Source organism: Primulina huaijiensis, chromosome 3, assembly GCF_012295235.1.
Source record: "Primulina huaijiensis isolate GDHJ02 chromosome 3, ASM1229523v2, whole genome shotgun sequence".
Taxonomy (NCBI): Eukaryota; Viridiplantae; Streptophyta; class Magnoliopsida; order Lamiales; family Gesneriaceae; genus Primulina; species Primulina huaijiensis.
The window spans coordinates 11,312,312-11,333,987 of record NC_133308.1 but is presented as its reverse complement, the minus strand read 5'-3'; the positions used below and the strand labels follow the sequence as shown (position 1 = coordinate 11,333,987).

At 35.2% G+C, this 21,676-nt stretch overlaps 1 protein-coding gene across 1 annotated transcript; it reads right to left on the bottom strand.

The window, feature by feature from the left end:
* Positions 1-1,403: 1,403 nt before the first annotated feature.
* Positions 1,404-5,837, bottom strand: LOC140973515 (protein disulfide-isomerase like 2-1-like). The gene is made up of 9 exons (XM_073436380.1): positions 5,629-5,837; positions 5,222-5,306; positions 4,358-4,455; positions 4,149-4,204; positions 3,878-3,995; positions 3,693-3,720; positions 3,511-3,602; positions 1,785-1,941; positions 1,404-1,712 (listed from the first exon to the last, which is right to left on the bottom strand). Exons 1-9 carry the CDS (start codon positions 5,781-5,783, stop codon positions 1,578-1,580), a joined length of 924 nt encoding a protein of 307 aa, XP_073292481.1. The 5' UTR covers positions 5,784-5,837; the 3' UTR covers positions 1,404-1,577.
* Between the last annotated feature and the right edge of the window lie 15,839 nt (positions 5,838-21,676).

Here is a 21,676-nt window from a genome sequence, read left to right as displayed (position 1 = left end):
ACTGTATCATTTTTCAAGGAAAGATAACTCTCCATGACAAATCCCTACCAAATTTGTATGTGAGTTGTAACGAGATTTCTAAAAAAGCATCCCTACTCCAAAGGTAATCAAGTACATCTAACTTTTTCTGTGGAACGGAGAACCATCATGCACAAAGGTAACGATCACACAACAAGAAAAATATAGACGCACTCAAGTGTTATGCGAGTAATAAAAATACAAAAAGCATTTACGAGAACCTTGCAGCAGAACCCGTTAGCCATGAAATTTGAGAAAAAATGAAAGGAAAACACAGTATCTCACACATTTGTCAAATACATATTGGGTTACTATACCAACTGTATCATTTTTCAAGGAAAGATAACTCTCCATGACAAATCCCTACCAAATTTGTATGTGAGTTGTAACGAGATTTCTAAAAAAGCATCCCTACTCCAAAGGTAATCAAGTACATCTAACTTTTTCTGTGGAACGGAGAACCATCATGCACAAAGGTAACGATCACACAACAAGAAAAATATAGACGCACTCAAGTGTTATGCGAGTAATAAAAATACAAAAAGCATTTACGAGAACCTTGCAGCAGAACCCGTTAGCCATGAAATTTGAGAAAAAATGAAAGGAAAACACAGTATCTCACACATTTGTCAAATACATATTGGGTTACTATACCAACTGTATCATTTTTCAAGGAAAGATAACTCTCCATGACAAATCCCTACCAAATTTGTATGTGAGTTGTAACGAGATTTCTAAAAAAGCATCCCTACTCCAAAGGTAATCAAGTACATCTAACTTTTTCTGTGGAACGGAGAACCATCATGCACAAAGGTAACGATCACACAACAAGAAAAATATAGACGCACTCAAGTGTTATGCGAGTAATAAAAATACAAAAAGCATTTACGAGAACCTTGCAGCAGAACCCGTTAGCCATGAAATTTGAGAAAAAATGAAAGGAAAACACAGTATCTCACACATTTGTCAAATACATATTGGGTTACTATACCAACTGTATCATTTTTCAAGGAAAGATAACTCTCCATGACAAATCCCTACCAAATTTGTATGTGAGTTGTAACGAGATTTCTAAAAAAGCATCCCTACTCCAAAGGTAATCAAGTACATCTAACTTTTTCTGTGGAACGGAGAACCATCATGCACAAAGGTAACGATCACACAACAAGAAAAATATAGACGCACTCAAGTGTTATGCGAGTAATAAAAATACAAAAAGCATTTACGAGAACCTTGCAGCAGAACCCGTTAGCCATGAAATTTGAGAAAAAATGAAAGGAAAACACAGTATCTCACACATTTGTCAAATACATATTGGGTTACTATACCAACTGTATCATTTTTCAAGGAAAGATAACTCTCCATGACAAATCCCTACCAAATTTGTATGTGAGTTGTAACGAGATTTCTAAAAAAGCATCCCTACTCCAAAGGTAATCAAGTACATCTAACTTTTTCTGTGGAACGGAGAACCATCATGCACAAAGGTAACGATCACACAACAAGAAAAATATAGACGCACTCAAGTGTTATGCGAGTAATAAAAATACAAAAAGCATTTACGAGAACCTTGCAGCAGAACCCGTTAGCTTTTCTGCTTCACCTTCTATTCGTTTGAACACAGCCTTCTTCTCCTCACTACTTCCACCAACAAATTCTTTCACCAAGCTACCGAGGGCCTCAACAACTCCCGCCTAAGATGAGAAAGAAGATTAGAATCACAAAGAAGTGACGACAAAGAAGGTAATTGGCATTTAGTTACAAACCTTATAAGTCAATTGCCCCAATCCATCTCGGCTAGTTCCACACTTCTCATTGATGAAAGTGACAAAGTCATCTAAATCTCGGCCACCATCATAGTCTTCACCAGCCTTGTTGTTCTTCGGGAAAAATTTTAAGGTAGGATAACCACTTACACCATGCCTATTTAGTGAAAGTGGTGGATCAGATTTATGTTAAGAGTAGATGCCCAACAATCAAACTTGTGACTGAGATTTTATTGACTCTTATGTAGAAATATCATTGTTTTAATAATATTTTATGGTTCTATTCAATTATACAATTTACTTAATCTGTATATTCATGCAAGCTACATGAATAAAGTCTTTGAATATGATATAAGTACCATGAGGTCCACAAGTAACGTATTGTATTGTATATTCTAAATTCGTTCATAGTTGATTCAGCCGCCTAAAATAAGGATAAATGGTGTACAACCATAAACGCGGACTAATCATAGGAGATCATATGATGATTGCACTAAACAACCCTCTATCGGACTTTCCAAGTGGTTATCACTTATCGAGTCGATTAGTCCGCGGTTATTGTTGTACACCATTAGTCCTTTGACTTGAGACAACATGAAGACTCTAAGTACTAGCACTGCACTTTGACTTGTTTATCGACACGATATATTCTACCCAAATGTTGATTAGTAGGGATTTTCCACCAAGTCAAAATACCCAAAGAATATTCTGGAGAATCTAGAATTAATTAAGTTTTTTAATTATGTATTATCAAAAGTTAAAAATACTACTTAACTATTTAATTTAATTAAACAATGTGTTTTCAAAAGTTGAAAATGAACATCAAGAGTTTCTAAAAAGGCTGAAAACTTGACATATGAGTTTTGACATGGGTGAAAGACTCGGTACTAGAAGAATCCTATTATCAATGAGATTCAAGTAATCAATTATTAATAAATATGTACAGTCAACAGTTGACAAATTATAACAATTAAGAATATACAACACAAGAGCTAGATTCTCTCCACTATTTTTCTCTCCTCCCAAAGGCCATGTTTAGGCCATATTGATTGAAAAACAAAGACCAACACTCGGCCATTAATCTTTGATTGAGGAGATAATCAAAAAGGTCTTGGACAAAATCATTGATTAAGAATAAAAGGTCTCGGCCGCTTTGTATAAAAGGTCAAGTAAAGTCTCAACCAAAAAGAATTGATTGAGAATCAAGCAATTCACGGTCATGACTCACTTCAACCGCCATCACCGCCGCCTGCTGCCGGTGATCCCCGCCTTCTGACCAATAGTCTCCACGCAAACTTATTTTATTTTCTCTAGTGCAATTAGAAGAAGAATTCATTTTTTGATCGTGGACCTAATTAGACGATTGAAGAACAACGTTATTTCAAGTAGATCGTTTGTAGGGAATTACAAAAACGATTATCTTCACTAATCCCGGAATAGTTTGGTGTCCGGCGTTTAGAAGGCAAAGGTTTATAACTATAAGCATCCTATGCATGGATTTGAATCATACGATGTCTAAAAATATTTTGATTGCCAAAAACAAAATTTCTTTGAAAAATTTAAGCTTCCGTTGCGTCTTGGGTGCGAAAAAACTATATTCCAATAGTTTATTCATGACAAATTTTTCCTAATGGTCCAATTTCTGATGGTACCGAAACAGGACAAGCAGGAAGTAGCTATTCACCCAAAGGGAGAATGTGAGGCAGGAAACTTTACTAATACTTACTTCTCTGCAAGATCCTTGTACTTATCAGCATCAACATTGGCAATTACAACATCTTCCTCAAGATTGAATGCCGTTGCAACCTTTTCATAAGTCTACAAGAACAAAAACCGAAGAAGTGATGTTTTGTGCATATTATTCTTCAAAGGCCATGTAAATCCTTAATGAGCCAATAAGGAACTTACAGGTGCAAGGCTCTTGCAATGACCACACCTGGCAAATTTAAATATCAAATATATAAGTGCAGCACAGTCATAATTATTAAAATAGTCATTAAACGGTCATAGAGAACAATAAGTTTCTATAAACACCATAGTTAGATATCAGTTTAGAGGCATGGAGGGAGGTAAGTATCTTCATGTACACTTACCAGGGTGCATAAAACTCCACAAGTACATCTTTCTTCTCATCAAGTACAATCTCATTGAAGTTGTCAGTAGTCAGAACCACAACACTTGACGGCATTGAAGCAATCTTAATGTTGGTCCCTAAGAAAAGAATTCTTATATCAGTGATTTTCAACTTTAAAAAATGCAATAATTTCATAGGAATGATGGCACATAATTAACCAGAAAAATTTTAAAAAATGAGTTTCCCATTAATTATGGATGACAGAATAAGCAAAATCCAAATGGTTTAACCTCCTTCACTGTTCACAAATTCAGTAAGAGCTTCTGCATTTCTTGCCCCTTCATACCTGAGAGGGAAAAAATTTAATCATGGGGATTGTGCTTATAGTAGCCTCGGATTTACTAGAGATATAACTATATACCAAGTATACCAACCTTAAACAGTTCTTCACGAATTGGAAGGATAAAAAATTAAATGTTCAAAACGAGCATTAACTCACTTTTTTGGCTCCAAAGAACGTTTAGGAAACCACTGAATGGTGGGATACCCAGAAACTCCATATTTGCTGCAGAGGATTTTATGCTCATCACAATCGACCTACAACGTAGTTATCCAGTAAATATTTTAAAATCTAACATGTTATGTCATGCTATGTTTCTGAGAAAATAAAATCCAGACATTGAAATAGAGTTCAAGGACAATGAATGGAATTCCAGAAAGTCGACAAACAAGCTTATCCGCAAATAATAGGGATTTTCAAGCATCCTTATACATACACATCACATCATCCGACATTATAGCTGAACCTCAAAGACTCGAACGAATTACAATACAAAAACAATAATAGGAAGAAGAGATGCAAGTGACAACTATCGAGAGAGACATTCCCATATATCAAATTAATCTAACTGTTAAGATTGGAACTTGAACCTAACTCAACCACAAAAGCTAGCTCAAGGGGGAGGATTGTCCAAGTCCATATATGCAACTCCCAGGTTATTTATCCAACCGATGTGGGACAACTAACACACACCCCTCACGTCCAGAATGAACATCTGGAGTGTGGAGTTTACAAATGATCCAACTATGGACAAAATGGGCGGCATAACTATTGGCAGTCCAACACATAATGGTGGAACCTGAGCTCTGATACCATATTAGGAACAAGAGACACAGTTGGAGAGAAAGGAAGAACTTTCCATTATTATTTTTCCTTAATATGAGCTTGAGGGTCAACTTACAGTATATATGGTAAAATGAGAATTAAAGCATATCAGAAGAACGAGAATAAGAAATACTAAATCGTGGTTAACTTAGAGAAACGTGTTTTTCAATTGCCTTTTAAATAATATTCAATACTAACCTTGCCAATCAAAACAGATTTGGCCTTCTTGAAACTTGCTCCAAGCTTTTCATATTCGGGAGCAAGCTTTTTACAGTGTCCACACCTGGACAGGAAGCAACACACTTAAGCATTTTCAAAGATTAGCTAACACGTGAATATGAATTGCTCCTTACACACAAGATTCAGGTTGTAGCAACCAGCGAGTATCAATTATTAAATCACTTCCACTATTATTGTAAAAGGAAATTTAAAAAAATTATAGCTTTGCTCTGAAGACTGCAGTTAAGCTCATGTAACAAGTGTAAAAACACCTAATAAAGTAATAATTCGATAAAAATCGGATCTAATTCAACCAACGCCAGCTCGGAAATGCCAGATCTAATCAAAATTCACAAAAACACAACCAAAGCAATATAATTACATACCATGGAGCATAGAATTCGACTAGTGCTCCTCGATCTTGACCGACCTCTTTCTCGAAGTTGTCCCCCGTCAGCACAACGACGTCGTTTGCGAAAGCCGAGAAGAACATGAACAACGTTAAAGTGCCCAGCACACAGCAGATCCGTGATGTCGCCATCTTCGTGTTTCTTCCGTACGGTTTTATTGATAAAGCCTTAGGTAAACCCTTTTATTTTTTTATATCATCATCTTCGTTAAATAATTTAACGCCCACATATATTAATTGAAAGAATAATATACAAATTATATTAAAATATTTGGGACTCATAATTGATCTTTTAATTATGATACATGACATTATTAGACCTATCGAGTATATTTTTAAAAGTATATAGATTAAAGACATTTATTTTAAAAAAAAAAGCTTAAAGACATACAGTTACACAAGGTTTCCGGCCTATATATCATATTCAGAAACCATATGAGGCTTAGAATAAAAATGAGTTAAGAAAATGAGGCATTTAAGTCTTGAAATAATAATTAATATAAAGTTCATCTATGAAAATTTTACAAAACATAAAATGATTTATCAAAAAATATACAAAAAAAATTAAACAACAGAGGATTTTATCAAGGTCCACCTCAGAAACATAAATTCATAAAAAAAAAAAATCACTGATAAACACCTTAAACGTCATTTCTAGGCTAAGCAAGCTGAAGAGATACTACATGAATTTATTATTTCATGGTTAAACTCGAACCTTGTGTTTACCATTTCCTAGTTTATCTCTTACCTTATGTTTTAACCAAAAACCCTTATATTAAATAATAAATTCAAAAACTCAAATAAATCTTTTAATATCTCATTAAAATTCTAAGTTACAAATAAATATAGATCATGTCAGAGTAAAATAATGATTTAGCACGAATGATTTAGCATGTCGTTCAGGCTAATCTATGAAATATAAAAATTATAAACAGTAAATAAAACTGAAAATAAAAATAATGTAAACTTACAAGTTTGTATCAAGATCTAGAAGCTTTTATTGAAATTCTTAAGAAAGGTTGTTTACAGAGGGGAATAGAGGTAGGGGTGTCAAAATCAGACACGACCCACCAACCCGACACGGTTCAACTCGAAAAAAAATCAAGTTTGGGTTTGGAATTTTCGGGTTAGGGTCATTTCGGGTTGGACCCGATAGCTGACCCGAAAAAATGATCGGGTTTGGTTGGGTTCAGGTCAACCCGAGTTGACCCGAAAATTTCATTTTTTAAAATATAAAATATTGCCTACATTTTTATATATTACCTGTCTAAAAAATATTTCTTGTATATTTATATCATAAATTTTCATTATTTCATTTTTATGTTGAACATTTTTTTATTTTTTAAACAATTATTTATTTTATTTAATAAATATACTTTATTTTTTTACAATTAGACTTTCAAATTTAAATCATATATATGATAGAGATTTTGTTATTATGTGTTTAAATTAATTTTTTTTTAATTTTCTTTAAAAAAATTTTAAAAAAATCAAAATTATGTTGATCGGGTTTATCGGGTTCAGATTCGAGTTGGAAAATTTTTGAATAGTACTATTTCTCAACCCGACCAAATCCACCAGAATTGACACACCTAAATAGAGGAGAGCAAACTCGACCGTGTCCTTCCAAGAGCACAATACAAACTATATATAGAAGGAAGAGTCGGACATAAAACCTCGGATTCCATCTCAAAAATAAAAAGAACAATGTTTTATAAAAGAAAATAGTTAAACAGTACAATACTTTATAAAAATACACCGTGACAAGGTCACCAAAGTCAAGGATAATGATATTCCACTATCTTTTGTCTACTGACATCTTTTGTCATTATTATCTTCATGAGTCATCTGCAACATTATCCTTCAATGAATTCTTCAATTTTTCAAAAATATTATCAATATTGGAGTATTATGTAATATCTTCGTCTGGATCTTGGGCATCATACATATTTATTAGGTTAATGAATTGATTGTCACTTGATTCGGATGTCATTGATTTATCGGATCTAGATGCCATTGATTTATCGGATCTAGCATCTGAACATCCAATATTCTTATAAAGATCGTTTTTCATCTATTCAATTTATACATCAATCATTTTTCCTTTGTAATATATTTTAGAATATTTCTGAGTGAGGATCTGGAAATGACTCAAAGATTATTTTTCATTTTCTTGTTGTATTGCATAATCTTTTTGATATTAAAGAATTTTTTCTAAAATTTGTTGAATTGTTTCAAAGCTATAAGGCTTTCCTGTTTAATGATTATCTCGTAATAATTTTTCCCAAAATTTTGTAGAACTAACCCTCCATATGCAGGGAATTCCTTCATCAGTATGACCAAATTCAGCCGCTAACTCCATATCCATGGAATGCCAAATTCCATGAAGAATAGACATAAAGTCTTTCCATCAATCCAAGATTCTGAAAATAATTTTTTAATACTTGGAGAAACATTTAACCAAGTATTCATTGGTTTTATAAAACCTCTGGAAAATTTTTTGCTTATGGTCTGAATATTTTCAACCAAATCATGAACCAGTAAGGAACTGGATAATGAAAAACATTTTCACATATTTTCAGAAACCAAGCATGTTTTCTTTTTTCATTTTCGTAATGTAGAGTGTTAGACTTACTTTAATTGTGGTGATGAGAGTAAAATCAGTAGGTGGTGATAGTAAAAATAGAGGAAAATATAAATAGCAGAAGCACTCGTATCACTAAAACAGAAGCAGTACTTATCGAGTATTTCTTAGCTAAACTTAACGGTTAGCAAAAGCAGAAGCAGAACGTAGCCTAAGCAGAAGCAGAACTAAATGTCTTTCGTTTGATCATTACAAGTCTTAATGTTACAGTTACTTTACATAGTACTAGTATTAATTGCACCATTTAATGCTACACGAAGACATTTAACACGTCTTACTAGTTTTGGTATAAAACAAAGACTGATTATTTTGAAGCTTTCGGCAGGACCCTTTTTCGGTGATAAAGCTGATTCACTCAAAGTCAAAGAAGCCGTTTTGTTTATAGACGTTGGGTTCAAGGTTTATATAGATTAAAGGATCAATCTAATATAGAAAACAACGATTGTTTTTAACAAGGAACACATTCTCTGTCTATCATTACAACGTTGTTCTGAGCAATCAACAACTACTCTTTATCTTCAAGATCAATATACAGAAAAGCAGCACACTCTTTATAGCAGATATCTGATCTTCTGAGATCGTCTTGTGCTGCTGTTTCTTTATCTCTTCACAAGCTATTCACTTTATTACATCTTATTTAGAAGAGTTTGTAATTTGGAAAAGAGTCTTTTCCAGAACCTTGTTATATTCATTATATTGTGTTGTGAAACTAAGAGTTTTAGTAGGCGAAGGGTAAGTCCTACTGAAGTGGGTGTATACAAGAGTTATACTGTAAAAACCAAAGTCTTTTAGTGATACCTTTTGGAAACAAAAGAAGGGGAGACGTAGAAGATTTCATCTTCGAACTTCCAAAAACAACTACTGTATACTGCCTACAGTTTTATTATTTTCACCTCAAACCATTAGATCGTTTTCGCACAAGTTATTGTGATCTGCTGGAAATATATTTGAACAAGATAAGCTATAATCTCTAACAGGATTCTAGCACCTTTGCAAAAACGTCTAAGAAAAGAACGAGTTTATTCACCCCCCTCTAAATTCTAAATCGATCCCCAACAAGTGGTATCAGAGCCGGTTATTCTTGTTCTGAAAATCCACAACAGAAGTGGCACATTTCAGCAAAGTCCCTATGTTCTCAAAGGAAGATTTCGATGATTGGAAGATTAGGATGCAAGCTCATCTTGGAGCCCAAGACGATGATATGTGGTTTGTCATCACAAATGGTCCCTGGAAAATTCAAAGCATAATACCGCTATTGCTGTTACTGAAGGTGCACCACAAATGGTTGAAAAGCAAAGAAGTGAATGGACAAGCGAGGACATGAAAAAAGTAAATCTAGACAATGTTGCTAAGGATATTCTTTACAAAACACTCGATAAGAATACCTTAAGCAAAATCAAAATGTGTCATACAGCAAAAGAGATCTGGGATAAACTCATCCAAATTTGTGAAGGAAATGAACAGACAAAGGAAAACAAGATGTCTGTGGCAATGCAAAAGTTTGAAAATCTTAAGATGAAAGCTGGAGAAACTCTAAGCGAATTTGATAAGCGATTCAGCAGCTTAGTAAATGAACTAGCAGCTTTGGGAAAGGAACTTGGAAATAGAGAAGTGGCACTCAAAGTGATGAGAGCTTTACCCATGGAATGAGATGTTAAGACAATGGCTATGAGAGTCTCAAAAGATCTGAACAGTTGGAGCTACATGACTTGTTTGCAGATTTGAAAGCTTATGAGTTTGAATTGGAAGTAAGAAGTGGAGCGAGCCCTTGTCGAATCCACCTACCAAGGCTCTTGCAGCTACTGCTACTGCTGCTGCAGTTGTTTCAAGTGTATCACCTGCTGCTGCTATTGAAAGTACATCTGACAAGACTGCTGAACAAATCAACGATGATGCAATGTCTCTATTCGTAAAGAAATTTTCAAGATTCATGAAGAAGAATCACCGAGCATACCAAAGTCCAAACCGAAACTTCAGAAAAGAATCACCACCTGGTGATATGGCACGCTTCAACTGTGGAAAAATTTGATATTTTATTGTTGACTGCCCAAAATCTAAGAAGGATGACCAAAAGAAGAAGCGGTACAAGCGAAATGATAAGAAATCTAGAAGAGACTGCAAAGCAATGATTGCTGAAGAAAGTAAATCCAAATGGGCGGATTCTATCTCCGAGTCTTCTGACTCAGACGGCCATTCCAGCGATAGTGATGAAGAAGAAATCAAGTGTCTCATAGCGAACACTGAATCAGCCTCGACATCTGTTAGAGTAGGTGTCCGTCGAGCCAAGTGTTGGCCGAGATTCACATTGAAACTCTATGTATAAACAATCTTTATTTTAATAATATTTGAAATTATTGTTTTGACACATCTTTATATGTACACACATGCTTGTTGCATATATAAAGTCCTTGAATATACAAATAGTAGAAAGAATATGAGATGCTCATATGATGAGTATCATGAAACTCGTATTTGGAATACTGTATATTCTAAACAGTTCCCAGTCGATTCGGCCGCCACTAAGAAGGATAAAGGCCGCTCGAGTTTGAGACTAGTATCTGCGATGTGAGTACCATGTTTCATTGGTAGGGGACATTGTGATGTCCAAGCATGCAGATAAATGCTCCTTGTAGAGTGCAATGAACACCCCTCCATAAAGGACTTTCCAAGTAGTTCTCACTTATCGAGTGAAAACGTTTTAGTTTATGGTTGTACACCATTAGTCATTATGACCCGGGACAACATTGTGACTCTATATGCTAGCATTGCACTTTAACTTGTTTACTGACTCATATGGGGTCATCAGGTGGCAAGGTTGGGTGTTTTGTCGAAACATGTAGGACTCTATGCATTGTAGTCGGGGATTCACCGCTTACCTTCGAGTATGGATATCCTATGTGATCTCATGTGTATGTAGTTTGAAATCTCTGATCAGAGTGTTGGTGATAATTAAGAAAGAGGTTTCTTAGATTAAACCATCGATGAAACTACGACATGACACATAGTATCGATTCTTTGACAATTCTCGATATACCAATGGTTATCTAATAGGTCGAGATATATGATATGAAAGGACCGTACTGTACGCTAACCATAATAGAATGGTTCTTGCAGGCACTATCAATTGATACCTAGGGAATCATGTAAGCGATGCTGCTAGGCATTTAACGTGATTGGTTGGGTACTATCAGACTTGAGTTCTGACGTTCTTATTATCAAGTAGTTGATAAGTAAGAATGGAGCAACTGGGGTACGCTCATAAAAGGACATGTTTAGTCCTGAATCACATTGAGATGTAAACCCACTGCTAGTTGTATTGATGAACCATTGAGGGCCACACAAGTACTAGCTTTCTAGATCCCGTTGAGAAGGAAATTAGTTCAATGTGTTGAACGGCTTATAAAGAAGTCTATAAGCAAAAGAAAAATTAGAAGGATGACTTCTATAAGGGGAATGTAAATTTTAATTTGTGATAGTGTTCTTAAATTAAAAGTTGACCAAATAAATAATGTATTTTGAAAATTTTGATTTTCATAAACATTATTATGGACTTAATTAAATTAATTCAAGTGTTAAAACACTAGTGGACCTACTACAGTCCAAATAATTAAATTAATTCAAGTGTTGAATTAATTAAATAACATTGGGTCTTGTAAAGCCCAAATAGAAATAATTATTTTACTAGTGGGCTTAAATAAATTCAAGTAAGATTTAATTGATCTCAAATGTGTTTGAGATATTAAAATAATAGTCCATCGGCTTTCTAAAAGTTACAAACCGAAATAACATACTAAAGAGGTGAAAGGTTGGGAGTCAACTTTTAAATTAAAGGCTAGCATGACTTTGGAATATACAACACTTTTGAAACAACCAAGAAAAGACTTCCCCATTTCCTTCTCTCCTCATGGCCGAAACATCACCTTAAAATTCTTCCCAAACTTTTCTTCTTCATTTTGATTAATTGATAGCAAATTTCTCAAAGAAAAATGTCTTACATTTTCTAGTGCAAGTGTGAGGTGGATTTAGCTTGTTGGTGGTGGGCTTGATTTTTGAGCAAGGATTGCTCAAAGGAAGCTTGTAGACTTGTCTACCATATAAGAACTAAGTTGTTTATCATCTTAGTTTGAGCCGTCATCAATCTTTGAGATTGATAGGTAAAACACTTAAACACCCTATGTAATATCCCAACCTTGTGTTCTTCTATTGTCAATGATGTTATTCTTTTGTTTGGTGTTTGGGTATGATTATAGTATATTCATGGTTTATTTTGTTATTGTTAGTTGTATGGTTGTTTTAAGGAGTTGTTATGGTTGTCAAGGTATAATGGTGGGATTATGATTGATTATTTTGATGGTTGAGTTGATATGATTGGTTATTGCTTGTTGTGATGTTCATTGGAATGGTAAAAGAATGATTATTGTTTTGGTGTTATGTTTCATAGTTGGTGACGATTTGTGGAGGAGTATGAGTTCTTGGTGTGATTGTTTATATAGATGATTTGATCATGTATTTGGATGGTTTGTTGCATTGATATTGCATGGAATTGAAAAGGAAGTTTATGATTCTAGTGTATCCTAGGTGGGGTTGTGTTGTTGGTGCGGTGCAGGAGTAGCGCCACAGCGTCGTTGGAGTGGCGCAGCAGCGCCAGCGGTTCGCGTGGAGCTGCAGGAGGCAGCGCTAAGCGGGAGGCGCCGCGGCGCTATTCGGGCAGAAGTGCTACTTGGAAATGCGATTTTGGCCGTAGGAAGGGCCTATATTATTCTTATCTAGATGCTTCTACACACTTCCTACTCTTCTTCCTTCTCATTATCGGTTCTAGCATCTTCTCCCACAAGGTTTTCTTGTCTTCATATTTTCCACTCAAGTTCAAGCGCCATAGCAGATTTCTTGTTTTTCGTACCTATAGTTCCAAGCTCCAAGGTAAGGACTCTTTATTTTTGGGTTTAGTGAGTTTGAGGAGTTGAAGGTACAAGTTGGTTTGGTTGATTTCTATGATCGATGGTGATGATTAATGGTTGATTGTATGTATATTATTGTAGGAATCTCTTTGAGATCATCATAGAAACCATTTGCTTCTTGGGTTGTAAGTAGAGGCTTTCCTTCTTTCCTCACATGATATATATATGTACAAAAGCCATGTTTATTGATGTCTAACTCCTTCCATTGATATATTCTTGATATATATGTTGTTATATATTCATTGATCAAGGAGTACCATTGAATTCATTGATAAAGGAGCTAGAAATCCATAGTTTCCTACCATATGTTTGTTAAAATTGTCTCAATGAAGTTTCTATGATTAAAGTAAAGAATTGATAGTAAATATTATGCATGTTATTAGCCAATTTCATGGTAAAGGAAAGAGGTCCATATTAAATAGTCACCAGTCACAGGACTATCAATTTCTTTCTTTAATCCATGCCATTGAATACCATCTATAATAAATTGATATTTATTGTTCATTGAAGATGATATTATATAGTTTTCTTTGCCATAGCCATGTTATTCAAGTCCAAGCTTATGTATATTTAATTGTTGTTCCTCGCTTTCTACTTACTGAGTTATAAACTCATTCCAGTTAATAACATGTGATGCAGATGATAAGAAAGAGTGAAAGGGATTGTTAAAGGTGGAAGAAGTCATGTGGCAAAGAAAAAAGGAAACTTTTGGCATGAATTACTTATTTTGGTGTGGTTAATCACTTGTAGTTATAGGTATCATGTATTTTGTAAAAATGATACACATATTTCATGGTGACTTTTGAATATATTGAAATGATAGTTTTGGGAATGGCAATTTAAAGGTTTGGTAACGTATTGTTTTTATTATACGAATTTTATTTTAATTTTGTTTTTCTTTAAAATTCAATGCTTCCGCGCATGCTATTTCTTTAAAATTTAATGTCATGGGAGTTGGGTGTTTCAATTGGTATCAGAGTAGTTTCTTTGGACCATATATGACTTCTTCTACCCTGCATCTATTGATTTTAACATTGAGAAATGATTCTATTTCATTGCCATTGATATCTAATTGTTTCCTAGCTATGTTGAAGTGAGCTTATGTGTAGGAAATGCCTCCCAAAAGAAACGTACCGAAGGGGATGATAGGGACCCAACCACTGATAATACTGCGAAAGTTGTGGACGAATTCAGTAAGCTATTAAAAGAGCAGGCGAAGGTCCATGGCGAACAAATTCAGCAGTTATTGAGCATGCACACCCCAACCCAGGGTCGTGGCATGGAAGGGGTCAAGGCAGAACGTAAAGTACTGAAGATGGTTCTTATGATCGGTTCAGGTGGATGAACCCTGCTGAATTTATCAGTGGTCCTGATCCACTAGTGGCTCTTGAGTGGGTCAAGCCATTGGAGGCCATATTTGATTATCTGAAGTTCACTGATAGAGATAAAGTGAGTTGTGCGGTATTTATGCTAGTGAAAGCGGCCCATATCTGGTGGGAAGACACCAAGGTTACTGTTAATGTTCGTGAATTAAAGTGGAATGAGTTCAAGGATTTATTCTATGCCAAGTATTTTTCAAGGGAAGTCAAAGCAAAAAAGGTGAGAATTTCTTGAGTTGAGACAAGGTTCCATGAATCTCAATGAGTATACTCTTAAATTTGAGGAAGGATGCGTCTTTGTTCCCTTTATTGCCGAAAATGATAAAGACAAGGGACAACATTTTCTTCGTGGATTGAGGCTAGAGATTAGAAGGGATGTTCACATGTTGAAAGTGGTCATATATCAAGATATTGTTGAGAGAGCATTGCTTGCCGAACTCGATGAACAGGAGATCGAGAAGGAGCGACAGTTAAGAAGACAGACTTTCCAAGCGAGAGGTCAAGGAGCAAGTGCTAATGTTCGAGGCGGCCACAAGGGAAAAGGTAAGATGGAGCCGCGTAACAAAGCTATGTTGTCTTCCTCGGATCCTGAGAGACCATTGTGTCCTAAGTGTGGCAAGCCACACAAAGGAGAATGTTTGATTGGAAGTGGCCGATGTTACAGATGCAAAGAATTGGGGCACACGGCGCAGAAGTGCCCTCTTACTTCGGATAAAAGAAGAGTACATTGAAGAATTTTCGCAATGACAAAAGAGGGTGCTAATCCTGATTCTTCAGTAATATCTGGTAATATTTTAATATCCGGCAAGGAAGCACTTACATTAATTGACACTGGTGCGACTCATTCTTTTATGTCTGAAGTGTTTATGCACTCTTTATCTGTTGAACCTACTGTCATGCCTTTCCATTTCAATATTTTTTTGCCTTCTAGAGATGAAATTTGGCCAACTTGTATCCTTAAGGCCCGTCCTGTACAAATGAGTAAGAGATTGTTGTTTGCTGATTTAATTGTTATTCCGATGGTTGCCTTTGATGTCATATTGGGTATGTATTGGTTGTCTGCTTACCGTGCAGTGATTGACTATGTGAGCAAGACTGTGAAGTTTTTAGCCGATGATCATGAGCGTGAAGTATTTGTTGGTTTAGGTTCTTCGCCGAGTATTTCCATTATTTCTTGTTTGCAAGCTACTAAATTGTTGCACAAGGGGTGTATTGGTTTTCTGGCTTCGGTATTTGATGTGAGAAATGAAAGTAATATGCAATTGTAGAATATTGAGGTGGTGCAGGATTACCCTGATGTGTTTGCTGAGGAAGTGCCTGGATTACCACCTGATCGAGAGGTAAAGTTTGTTATTGAATTGATTCCAGGTACAGCCCCAATTTCTAAGGCTCCGTACAGAATGGCTCCAACCGAGATGAAAGAATTGAAGAATCAATTGTAGGAACTATTAGATAAAGGTTTCATTCGCCTTAGTTCCTCGCCATGGGGAGCTCCAGTTTTATTTGTGAAAAAGAAAGATGGATATTTGAGATTATGTATTGATTATCGAGAACTGAACAAAGTAACTGTTAAAAACAAATATCCTTGGCCACGGATTGATGACCTTTTTGATCAATTGCAAGGAGCCTCAGTGTTCTCGAAAATTGATCTTCGGTCCGGATATCATCAATTGAAGGTGAAAAAGGAGGATATACCAAAGACTGCTTTTAGAACGAGGTGGCATTTTTGGGCCATATCGTTTCGAAAGAGGGAATATCGGTGGATCCATCTAAAATTGAGTCCATTAAGCAATGGTCCATTCCAAAGATAGTTTCAGAGGTTAGAAGTTTTCTTGGTTTGGCAGGATATTACAGACGGTTCATAGCGGATTTTTCAAAGATAGCATTGCCATTGACGAGTTTGACAAGGAAGTCTACCAAGTTCGTATGGACCATAGAGTGCCAAAAATCATTCCAAGCACTGAAAGACAAGTTGACTTCTGCGCCTGTGTTAATACTTCCTTGTGGTACCGAGGATTTTGTTATGCTTCAAAGCAGGGGTTAGGTGTCATACTGATGCAGCGTGGGAAAGTGATAGCTAATGCTTCTCTTCAGTTGAAAGACTACGAGAAAAATTATCCAACTCATGATTTGGAATTGGCAGCTGTGGTTTTTGCCTTAATGATTTGGCGGCACTATCTTTATGGTAAGAAGTGTGAAATTTTTACGGATCACAAAAGTTTGAGTTATTTGTTTTCACAGAAAGAGTTGAATATGCGGCAGCGGAGATGGTTGGAACTTGTGAAGGACTATGATTGCACCATTAACTATCATCCTGGTAAAGCTAATGTGGTTGCGGATACTTTGAGTCGCAAGTCGAGTTCTTTATTGGGTTATATGATTCAGAAACCATTGTTGCTTGATTTACAAAGAAATGAGATAACTCTAGTATCTCCAAGTACAGTAGCTCAATTATCTGCATTAGTTCTCCACTCAACTTTGTTTGATAGAATTTTGAAGGAACAAATGTTTGATAATAAGTTAGTGGAGTTGAGGAGGAAGAGTGAATTAACCGGAGTTTTCGAGTTTGGGTTGAATCGTGATGGTTTATTGACCTTTTGAGGTAGGATATGTGTTCCTTTGGGTGATGACATTCAAAGAGATGTACTTATTGAATCTCATACAACGCCAGATTCGGTACACCCTGGTAGTACCAAGATGTACCATGATCTTCGACGCCTTTATTGGTGGCCAGGTATGAAAAAAGATATCATATTATTTGTTTCTGAATGTCTAACCTGTCAGCAGGTTAAGATTGAGCATCAGAGGCCGGCGAGATTGTTGCATTCCTTATCTATACCACAATAGAAATGGGAACACATCACCGTGGATTTTGTTGTTGGGTTGCCAAGGACTCAGAAGGGCTTTAATTTTATTTGGGTGATCGTGGATCGATTGACCAAGTCATCACATTTTCTCCCTATCAAGACGACCTATTCTATGAATCAATATGCTGACGCTTATGTTCAAGAGATTGTGAGACTTCATGGGATACCAGTGTCGATAGTTTCAGATCGTAATCCAAGGTTTACGTCTGAGTTTTGGAAGAGTTTGCATAGAGCCATGGGAACGAAGCTAGCCTTTAGTACGGCCTATCATCCTCAAAGTGACGGACAATCAGAAAAGGTTATTCAAATTCTTGAGGATATGTTGAGGGCTTGTATAATTGATTTTCCTGGTAGTTGGGATTCAAAATTACCGCTTGTTGATTTCATATATAATAACAGCTACCAATTTTCAATCGGCATGGCACCCTCTGAAGCTTTATATGGAAGGAAGTGACGATCTCCTTTGTATTGTGACGAAGTAGGTGATGAAACTTAAAATTAATAATTTATTATATGTTAAAACCTATATTTTAAAATTTAAGTTTCATTAAAATTATAAAATTATGTTATTTTAGTATTGTGTGTTTATATTTAAATGTCTTACTAAATATGTTTTATTTTCAGGTTTTCTATGCGTTGGTAAAATAATGATAACTCAAGCTAGAAAATTGAAATGGAGATGATTTAAACATTTTTGAAATTCTTGAGAAATTATCTACAACTTTGCAGAAGACATGATTGCCTAAAAAGTTGGTTAAGATGATCAAACTGTGAAAATATCAAAAGGAGGACAAATTTACTTTCACCATGACCAGCATATAGTAAAAAAATCATAATTATTTCAATATTTAACCAAATGAGGTGAACCAAGTAGCCAAATTCATCTACAGACAATTCCCCACATGTTTGCTGTTTTGAGCTGAGTCAAATTCGGTGATTAAAGTCGTGGAACAAAGCATTGAAAGAAGGGGCATGGAATTGAAGTTGGAGGAGACAAAGACTACTATTACAACTACATTGCATTAATAGAATTTTTGACCCTTTCTCTCATTTGGCCTATAAATAGAGGCCTTGTGCTAGCTTGAGAATCATTCTATCTCATTGTAAAATATAGTGTGAGTGTGTATAAAAGTTCTAAGTTCCAATATATTTTTCATTTTCTAAATTATGAGTGATGTTTTTAGTGTTGATCAAAAGTAAGTTCATGGAAAGCTAAATCTATTATGTCAAGGTGAAGAGGATGAATTCTTAGTGAAATAAGATTGTTTATATTTTGTATATTCTTTTTTATTTCTTTTCATTTTTCTAATTTTTTTTATATTAGGTATAAAAAATGAATTATTTGTTGTTATCAATTTACATCAAATGCTTGATACCATTGAAGTGGTTATCTTGATTTGTTGTTTAATTTTGATACAATAAATATTTCATCAATTATTATTGTTATATTATACATATATATATATATATATATATATTTAATTATATCATATATTTCATTTAGACGATAGCGTGGCTCTGTCGGTTGTTCTAAATGAAATATTATGATTTAATACTAATATCTAACAATCTAACATTTACTTTATCGCAACTAACTTTTACTTTCCGCATCTAACATTTACTTTATCGCAACTAACTTTTACTTTCCGCATCTAACATTTATTTTATCGCAACTAACTTTTACTTTCCGCAACTAACTTATTAAATCATATATTTCATTTAGGCAATAGCGTGGCTCTGCCGATTGTTCTAAATGAAATATAATGATTTAATTTAACATTTATTTTATGTAGTTATGTAACGTCCCGAAAATCTGAAGGTTCACGTGAACCACATGCATGCAAGTTATTAAATTTCTTTGGTATTTTATTAAATTGTTTTAAAGCATTAAATGCTTGTTTATTTCATTAAATTATGTTTAATTATTTTTATGCATTTTATGCATAATTCATGCATGATAGGATTTAATTCATGAAATTTTAAAAGTTCACGCATTAGGGTGTCTAGGTGTATTTCACGTTCGAACGAGGATCGGAGACAGGAGAACCTTCAGGAAAATTATTTTATTACGCTATTTGTTTTTATAAATTAATTTAAAGTGTTTTTATGTGTAATTTTCAAGAATGGGAATTTTTGAGCATTTTTACATGAAGGATTTTTATTTTTAACGTTACGTGGGTTTTATCGAATTGAGGGACTTTTTAAGGGTTCGGCTAATATTTTCAAAATCTTTCCAACACGAAATATTTTTCGGGAGTGCGTTTGGACTTAATGGGCCTACTTCTAAGCTCGTTTGGCTTAAAATCCTTTTAAACTCTTAATTATCAAAATTTGGCCCATTAATGGATTGTTAGCTATTTATTTATTGGTTAATTATCATCTTAACCTAAACCTAAACAATTACCACAGCCGACACCCTCCTCCAACCAGAAATNGAATTTTTGAGTATTTTTACATGCAGGATTTTTATTTTTAACGGTACGTGGGTTTTATCGAATCGGGGGACTTTTTAAGGGTTCGGCTAATATTTTCAAAATCTTTCCAACACGAAATATTTTTCGGGAGTGCGTTTGGACTTAATGGGCCTACTTCTAAGCTCGTTTGGCTTAAAATCCTTTTAAACTCTTAATTATCAAAATTTGGCCCATTAATGGATTGTTAGCTATTTATTTATTGGTTAATTATCATCTTAACCTAAACCTAAACAATTACCACAGCCGACACCCTCCTCCAACCAGAAATCTCCTCGTGAATTGCTGCAACTAAACCTTCGGTGTCACCGTTTCTCCCTCAAGCAAAAGCTTTTCCCTTCGGCCATGCATTCCTCGAGCGTTTGTTCAAGATTAATCACCAAGGCACGCATTGTATCATTTCTTTTGCATCACACTCGTTTAATATACTACTGAATGTGTTCTTGCATTGAAAGTTTTGATCCAGCCATGAGCATTAAAGATTTACGATATTTACGTGTCTATTTCATTTCCCTCGGTTGTGCTCATGATCTTTCTGAATTTTCGTGTAAGGGGGGCTGCTGTATAGATTCATCAGGGAGCTGTTGTTGTCGAGAGGGATGGGGATTAGTAACTGGAGTCGAAGCTTGATCGATCTAGGCGTGTTTCTTTGAGGGGCCGATCGGTGTTTGTTGTAGGGTGTTTCTGTTTGGCAAGATTTAAGGTTTTGGGGTGGGCTGCGATGCATGGGCTCGAACCAAGCTGTGTTTAAGACCTTTTAGAGTCTAGTAAGATGTTAGGAATGAGCCATTGATGTTTGGTCGAGGGAGAAGATCGATCCTTGGGAATTTAGCTTGACCGAGAGAAGATATGCTAGGTTTGGTTGTTTGCTAAGTTTGGCTTGTGCAGCAACATTAGAATTCGATTAGGCTTGGTTTAGGAGGGTCATTAAGGACTAAATGGTGAGCCTTAAAGGCTGGACACGTGAGGGGAGGAGGTGGACCGAATATATAAGGGGTTGGAGACTAGTGTTGGAATATAAGTGTACTATTGGGGGGTGGCCGAGAGTTTGATATGTTCTGGAATTTCCAGCCATGGGTTTAGGGACCTAATGACATTGTTTTAGGAGCATTATAGTGTTTTTAGGTGTGATAAAAAGTTGGGAAAAAATTTGATTAAGTTTCGGGTCGATTCGGGTTAAAACCGGGACCCCGGTCCAAGTTTTAAAACGAATCGGTTAAGTTGTGAATTTGGCTCGAATTTATGTCTAAGAACGCTTTTAAAAATATTTTGGGACATTTTAAGAAGTTGGGTAAGCTTCGGGTCAATTTAAGAGGTCCAGGGTTGAAACGACAATTTTTGGGTTTATAGGGGCAAAATGGTCATTTTGCACCCGGGGTGAGATTTTGGTCCTAGCAGCGCCCTGAGCACAAATCATGATATTTTTAAATGTTCATGCATCACGTTTACGATTTTTACGCTATTATAATAATTATGCTGCATGCTTGGTTTAAAGGAATTAAGAGTGAGAAAGTGAAGAACACTCCGTCTCCGCCGCGCCGCATCGTTATTTCGTTTGTTTTCTGTCAAAACAAACCAAGGCATGTTTATATCTTCTTTCACTCTTCAATCTAGCCATATACGTATTTTTAGATATCGCAAGTACATGATTTTATTGCAAGAAGATCGAAATTGTTCATATTTAATTATGTTAGTTAATTATATTA

Coding starts and splice junctions, on each gene's coding strand:
- LOC140973515 (XM_073436380.1), bottom strand. CDS start 5,783: ATGGCGACATCACGGATCTGCTGTGTGCTGGGCACTTTAACGTTGTTC. Junction 4,456..5,221: donor AATCTGTTTTGATTGGCAAG/GTTAGTATTGAA, acceptor ACTACGTTGTAG/GTCGATTGTGATGAGCATAA. Junction 3,721..3,877: donor GTGGAGTTTTATGCACCCTG/GTAAGTGTACAT, acceptor TAAATTTGCCAG/GTGTGGTCATTGCAAGAGCC.